Genomic DNA, 7,463 nt, shown 5'->3' with positions numbered 1-7,463 from the left:
CTGGGACAGAAACAAAGTAAGGAAGTAAATGATTAAGGGCAGAGGGCAACTGCGCTCTCCGCGGGGGGGGGGGCTGGGAAAGCAAAGCAAACCAAAATCCTATGACAGAGGAGTGGGCAACTAGTTTAATTCCTGTTGTTTTTTTAAAAAATATTTATAACTTAATCAACATTCTACATTAAAAATTTATATTTTTGTACCCTGTTATATATTCATATGGAAATCCGCCCTGAGTCCCACGAGATGCGGCAGATAAGAAATATAATAATAACAATATTGATAAATATTGAGTCCGTGCCCAGCTGCCCGCCTTCCCCTCTGCCTCCTCTGCTTGGGCACCATTTTGTTTCAACACTCTGACTTTATTGACATGTGGGGGGGGGAGCACATGGCGTTCCTGTGACCTCCTTGCGCACTGTCCTCTTCTCCAGTGGTCCTCAATGATTCCTGTTCCTCTTGACCCCACCCAAACAGCTCTCCCTCCCTCCCTCGTCCCAGATCCAATTAAGGGAGCAGGCAGGCGCTTGGGAGAATCCAGTGCAGCAAAGACTGTTGGTTGAGGGTCTCTCCGTGGGAAATGGCTGGAGATTTGGGGGGGGGGGGGGGCAGTGCCAGGGAGCTCAGAGGGGGGGTCATCATGCCACAGTGGCCACCCTTCAAAGTTGCCATTTTTCTCCACGGGAAGAGAACTCTGATGTCTGGAGATCAGTAGTAGTTCTGGAGAAACCTCCAGGCCGAATCCTGCTGTAGGAAGGATGCCCATTAGAACTGCCAGCTCTGGGTTGTAGGTTTTGTGGGTGGAGCTGGAGGAGGGCAGGGCTTGGGGAGGGCAGGGCTTCAGCCAGGTAGCAAGCCCTGGAGTCCCCCCTCCCAAGCAGCCATTTTCTCCAGGAGAACAGAGCTCTTTAGTCTGGAGAGAAGCTATAATTCCAGGGGATCCCCAGGTCTCACCTGGAGGCTGGCATCCCTACATTGCCCCCTTCCAAGCAGCCATTTCCTCCAAGGGAACTGATCTCTTTAGTCTGGGAAGGAGCTGTAATTCCAGGGGATCCTACCTTGCAGGGTCGTTGTGAGAATAAAACCAAGGAAAGGAGAAGGGCGTCAGCTGGGACAGAAACAAAGTAAGGAAGTAAATGATTAAGGGCAGAGGGCAACTGCGCTCTCCGCGGGGGGGGGGGGCTGGGAAAGCAAAGCAAACCAAAATCCTATGACAGAGGAGTGGGCAACTAGTTTAATTCCTGTTGTTTTTTTAAAAAATATTTATAACTTAATCAACATTCTACATTAAAAATTTATATTTTTGTACCCTGTTATATATTCATATGGAAATCCGCCCTGAGTCCCACGAGATGCGGCAGATAAGAAATATAATAATAACAATATTGATAAATATTGAGTCCGTGCCCAGCTGCCCGCCTTCCCCTCTGCCTCCTCTGCTTGGCTCCTGCCTTCCTTCCTGCTGGTGTCCCCCGTTCAGACGTGCAAAAACCCCCAACCCCAAACCCCGCCAATGTCCCCTCCCCTCCCGCTCACCCAGCAGAGGCCAGTCCACGTGTGCGCCCGCGCCCCTTCCCCGCCGCCAGGAGGGCCCTTCCGCCCCGGGGCAAGCCGCGCGTTCACACGAGACGCGTGTCCGGGGAAGACGCGTGTCCGGAGGAGCCAAGGCGCGGGCTGCCCCCCCCCTTCGCCCGGGGGGGTCTCCTGATCTCGGACGGGCCCAGGGAGCCGCAGGGGCCCCGATCCGGCTGCACGACGGGCGCCCCCTCCCAGGAGAGCCGGTTGCCAGACCGCGGCCGGGAGGAGCCTCTGCAGAGAAGCCCCCCGCCCCTTTGCACGGGAGTGGGGGGGGGGTCTGGCTTGCACGGGGCATCCTGGGAGTCGTAGTTTTCGCCCTCCTCCCAACTGCCCTTCCCGGGAGGGGGTGGCGCCAAGCGGATCCGAGGAGGCGTTTCCGCGGGGGAGGGATGCGGATGCGGAGCGGATGCTCCATGCTCCCCCCCCCCGGTAGCAATTGCAAGCGACCCCCCCCCCCCCCCCGCTGTTTAAAAGGCAGATCAGGATGACTATGATGGTCCCCGAGCCCAGCCCTCCCCAGGCTGCACCCCCCCCCAAATATCCAGGAGTTCCCCAGCCTGGAGTTGGGAACTTGCCACGCAGCAGGAGGATTCATGCCCTCCACAATGACCAGGGCCGCCAGGCCAAGGGCAGCCGCCCAGGACGACCCCAAAGCCCCTCAATTCATGCAAGGCCCCCCCCCCTTCAAGGACAAGAGTCCCCGAGCCCCTCTGGCCAGGCACCCCTCCAGAAAACGGGGGGGGGGCAAGTAGGATGGGGGGGGCAATCCCTCTGCCAAACGCTTACTCCTTTAAGTCCAGCAGCATCAGGCGGACTTCTTTAGGGCCACGGATCCTTAGCTGGTTGGTGGCAGTAGAGCGCAGGGCTCTTTTGGGGGCATAGGCGGGGAGGCGGTCCCTCAGGTACACTGGGCCCTGACCGCGAATGGCCTTGAAGGTGATTACCAGAACCTTCAGTCTGATCCGGAATTCAACTGGCAACCATTGCAGCTGGTGGAGAACAGGCCGGATGTGGGACCTCCACGGTGTTGCTGTGAGGATCCTGGCTGCTGCATTTTGGACCAGCTGTAGGGCTAAGGGCCGGCCTGCGTAGAGCGAGTTACAAAAGTCCAGTCTAGAGGTGACCGTCGCATGGATCACTGTGGCTAGGTGTTCCGGGGCCAGGTAGGGCGCTAGTAGCTTGGCTTGGCGGAGATGGTAGAATGCCAGCCGCGCTACCTTTGTGATCTGGGCCTCCATTGTGAGGGAAGCGTCCAGAATCACGCCTAGGTTCCTAGCGGAGTGAGCCATAGAGAGCTGTACACCATCCAGGGCAGGCAGACACCTGCCTACAACCGGGTGGAATGCTCTGGCCAGGTGTGGGCATCAAATTTATAGAACCACAGAGTGGGAAGGGGCCCTCCAGGCCATCTAGTCCCACCCCCTGCTCAGTGAAGGATCAGCCTCAAGCACCCAGGAGAAGGATCTGTCCAGCCCCTGCTTGAGGATGGCCAGGGAGGGGGAGCTCCCCACCTCCTTAGGCAGCCCCTTCCACTGCTGGACTACTCTATGAATCTCTAGTACTCTATGACTACTCTAGACTCCTAGAATCCTACAGTGGGAAGGGGCCATGCAGGCCATCCAGTCCCACCCCCTGCTCAATGCAGGATCAGCCTCAAGCACCCAGGAGAAGGATCTGTCCAGCCCCTGCTTGAGGATGGCCAGGGAGGGGGAGCTCCCCACCTCCTTAGGCAGCCCCTTCCACTGCTGAACTACTCTATGAAATCCCCCCCCCCCCCCAATATCTAACTGGCACCGTTCTACATGTAATTTGAACCCTTGGCTGCAGGTCCTCCCCTCTGCTGCTAACAGGATCTTTCACTATTCTTCTGAGTCACCAAAGCTGAGGGAGGAGACAAAATACAAAGTCGTTTTGGTCTCCAGAGGTCAGGCAAACAGCCCCTTCCTCCAGGGGAAGAGAACAGCCACCCTGCACAGACTATGGGACTGAGTGATCAGTACCTCCGTGATGGTTGTCAAACAGCTTGGGCACCATTTTGTTTCAACACTCTGACTTTATTGACACGTCGGGGGGGGGGGGGGGAAGCACATGGCGTTCCTGTGACCTCCTTGCGCACTGTCCTCTTCTCCAGTGGTCCTCAATGATTCCTGTTCCTCTTGACCCCACCCAAACAGCCTCTCCCTCGTCCCAGATCCGATTAAGGGAGAATCCAGTGCAGCAAAGAGTGTTGGTTGAGGGTCTCTCCGTGGGAAATGGCTGGAGATTTGGGGGGGGGGCAGTGCCAGGGAGCTCAGAGGGGGGGCATCATGCCACAGTGGCCACCCTTCAAAGTTGCCATTTTTCTCCACTTGAAGAGACATCTGATGTCTGGAGATCAGTAGCAGTTCTGGAGAAACCTCCAGGCCGAATCCTGCTGTGTGAAGGATGCCCATTAGAACTGTCAGCTCTGGGTTGGAGGTTTTGTGGGTGGAGCTGGAGGAGGGCAGGGCTTGGGGAGGGCGGGGCTTCAGCCAGGTAGCAAGCCCTGGGGTCCACCTTCCAAAGCAGCCAATTGCTCTTTGTAATCTGGAGATCAGCTGTAATTCGGGGAGATCTTCTCCACTGCCCCTCCTGGAGGCTGCCAGCCCTAAGCCCCAGTCTCCGGGTAGCTGCGAATCTCTGGGCCTTGGAAGGAGATAAGCATCTTGGCGTGGAAAAGCCAAGGCCTCTTCAGCAGAGGGGCGAGACTTACTGCCTCCTCCAAATCACTATTTATTTCCTTCAGAGCAGGCCCCTCCCGAGGGTCAGTTTGGTGTCATGGTTAAAGAGCTACAGCCTCTAATCTGGAGAACAGAGTTTGATTCCCCACACCTCCTCTGCATGCAACTAGCTGGGCAACCTTGGGCCAGTCCCAGTTCTCTCAGAGCTCTTTGAGCCCCATGTACCTCACAAAGGGCCTCTTGTGGGGAGAAGAAGGGAAGGTGATTGTAAACCACTTTTAGACACATGAGGCCCACAGGCTGACCTTGGGCCTGTTGCAGTTCTATCAGAGCTCTCTCAGCCCCACCTACCTCACAGGGTGTCTGCTGTGAGGAGAGTAAGGGAAGGCAATCGTACATTGCTTTGTGTCACATAAAGCCCACAGGCTGACCTGGGGCTGGTCACATTTCTCTCAGAGCTCTCTCAGCCCCACCTGCCTCACAAGGGGTCTGTTGTGGGGAGAGGAAAGGGAGGTGGATTGTGAGCCGTTTTGAGACTCCCTCAGGCAGTGAAAAGGGGGGGTAAAAAGCCCAAATCTCCTTCTTCTTCTCAAGTGCGGGCCTTGCCGTCACCGTGGACGCTCTGGTGCCGAATGAGGTGGGCCTTGCGGATGAAATCCCGCCCGCAAGCCAGGCACTTGTAAGGCTTCACCCCGGCGTGGATCTGCTTGTGGTTGACCAGCCCGGAGCCGGAGTGGAAGCGGCTGCCGCACTGGGAGCACTTGTAGGGCTTCTCCCCGGTGTGGGTCCTCTCGTGGATGGTGAGGAGCGAGTTGCGGCTGAAGCGCTTCCCGCAGGACAGGCACTCAAAGGGCTTCTCCCCCGTGTGGCTCCTCCTGTGGACCAGGAGGTGGGAGCTCTGGCTGAAGGTCTTGCCGCAGAAGGTGCACTTGTAGGGCTTCTCTCCCGCATGGCTGCGCTGGTGATAAATGAGGCCTTGCCGGGAGTGGAAGCTGCTCCCGCACTGCGCGCACTTGTAGGGCTTCTCCACGTCGTGGGTCCTCTGGTGGAAGCTGAGGTGGGAGCTCTGGCTGAAGGTCTTGCCACAGACGGAACATCTGTTGTAGAGCTTCTCCTGGCCGGCGGAAGGGGTGGAGTTCGGCCTGAGGCCTTCCCCCAAAGCCCCGCTGGAGTTTGGCGCCTGGAGCGACACGGTTCCGTCGAGGGCCTTCTTGTTCGGGGGGGAAGAGACGGAGACCACCGGTCTGTCCCTGGGGCGGTTCCCCGGCTGGATTTTCGGTCTGGGCTGCTTCTGAGAAACGGTTCCCGGCTCAGGTCCAGGAAACCTGCTCTTGGGGGCTCTTCTTTGGCACGCCCAGGCTCCTCCTGCTTGCCCGGGCCTTTCCTGTTGATGGTTCATTTGGCTGCACTCTGCAGAATGAGAAGGAAGGAAAAGACTCTTGAGGCCAGTCAGGAGCAAAAAAAAGGGGTCTTGGCTCAGTGGTAGAGCATCCACCTGGCAAGCAGATGGTCCCAGGTTCAATCCCCGGCACCTCCAGTTGAAAGGATGAGGGAGGTCATTGGTCTAACTCAGGGGTAGTCAAACTGCGGCCCTCCAGATGTCCATGGACTACAATTCCCAGGAGCCCTTGCCAGCATTCGCCAGCGAATGCTGGCAAGGGCTCCTGGGAATTGTAGTCCATGGACATCTGGAGGGCCGCAGTTTGACTACCCCTGGAGGCAGGAGGCCATAGCTTAAGGGCAGAGAATCTGGCTGGCATGCAGAAGAGCCCCGGTTCGATCCCCAACAACTCCAATTGAAGGATGAGGAAGGCCCAATGCAGGTTCATTTAGGGAGGAGGCCAAAGGTCAGGGGCAGAGCATCTCTCCAGTTGAAGGGATGAGGGAGGCCAGGAGTCTAACTCAGGAAAAGGTCCATTTAGAAAGGAGGCCGTAGATTGAACCTGGGGCCTTCTGGCAGCCAAGCAGAGGCCCTACCCCTGAGCCACGGCCCCTCCCTTGAACGCCCCAGCTCAGTTATAACTGGGAAGTTTGTCTCCCAGTATGTCTTTGGTAGAAACTAGGGGGGCATTTCTTCTCTTTTCTGTGTAATTTCTTCAAATCTGGAGGAGGACGTTTCGGGATAAGAATCCTGCTCGCTCCTCTGACTATCACTGAATGACTCTGTTCACAGACCTGGATTTTAATATAACGTGAAATTTCTGTAAATACGAAGCTGCTGCAATGAAACGCCGTTTGCACTTAACGAATGTTGGACGGCGATAGCTTGTTTCTTATCTTGCTGCCTTTTCCTCATCAAGCAGCCCAGAGGAGGAAATATCGATCCTGCAGTCAGACCCCAGGCTGCCCATCGGCTGGTTACCTGAGAGGCTGTTCTCGCCATCCCTCTCCTGCTTGGCTTCCCTGTGAGGCTGGCCCGGGTCGGGATCCAAGGGAGCCGCCTCTGCGTCCGGAAAACCCTGTACTCCCTCCTCCAGCTCCTGAAAAACAGCCACGAAGGCCCCATTTTCGCAAGAGGAATTCAGAACAGCCACCTTGACCAACCAAATTAACCACCTGTTTCCAGCTGGATGATGCCATAGAGTAGGGGTAGTCAATCTGTGGTCCTCCAGATGTCCATGGACTACAATTCCCATGAGCCCCTGCCAGCATTTGCTGGCAGAGGCTCATGGGAATTGTAGTCCATGGACATCTGGAGGACCACAGATTAGCTACCCCTGCCATAGAGGACCCCCCCCCCCCTTGAACCCACAGTCTATCCTTTTCTCCAGGGAAACTGATCTCTGTAGAAGATTTTTGCATTACTGTTTTAAATGGGATATGGTTCGCTGTTGGCCCTGAATTCGAGGAAAGGGATACAGGGATGGGGGGTTGTATGCAGCAAATTTCCGTCCATTAATGATTCATCTTTGAAGTGCTGTGGTCATTTCAAACAGTGCTGTGATCTCCCCCCATGTGATCTTCCTCGGACTTAAAAAAAATGTTCTAAGTTGAGTGCTATAGCGCTGGCCCAATCTAGCGCTTGAGTGCTATAGCAGCACTACTGAGATACCCTGACTCTACTACTCGATGGTGCCATTATTGTGCTGATGTGCTATATTGATTTAGTGCTACTGCACTCAGCTTGGAAAGTTTTTCTCTAATGTTCGTGGGAGATGGCCCAGTGCAAAAGTGCAGGGGGAAAGTGGG

The 7,463-nt window shown here is 56.1% G+C and overlaps 1 protein-coding gene across 1 annotated transcript in view; it reads right to left on the bottom strand.

Moving 5' to 3' along the window:
- Positions 1-3,608: 3,608 nt before the first annotated feature.
- Positions 3,609-7,463, bottom strand: part of LOC143833815 (uncharacterized) — a 40,967-nt gene continuing 37,112 nt past the window's right edge. Inside the window, 1 exon segment of the mRNA XM_077330041.1 lies at positions 3,609-5,684. Within this exon segment, the coding sequence (XP_077186156.1) occupies positions 4,864-5,684 (821 nt within the window). The 3' untranslated portion in view covers positions 3,609-4,863.

Source organism: Paroedura picta, chromosome 3, assembly GCF_049243985.1.
Source record: "Paroedura picta isolate Pp20150507F chromosome 3, Ppicta_v3.0, whole genome shotgun sequence".
Lineage (NCBI taxonomy): Eukaryota > Metazoa > Chordata > Lepidosauria > Squamata > Gekkonidae > Paroedura > Paroedura picta.
This window is presented reverse-complemented; position numbering and strand designations above follow the sequence as displayed.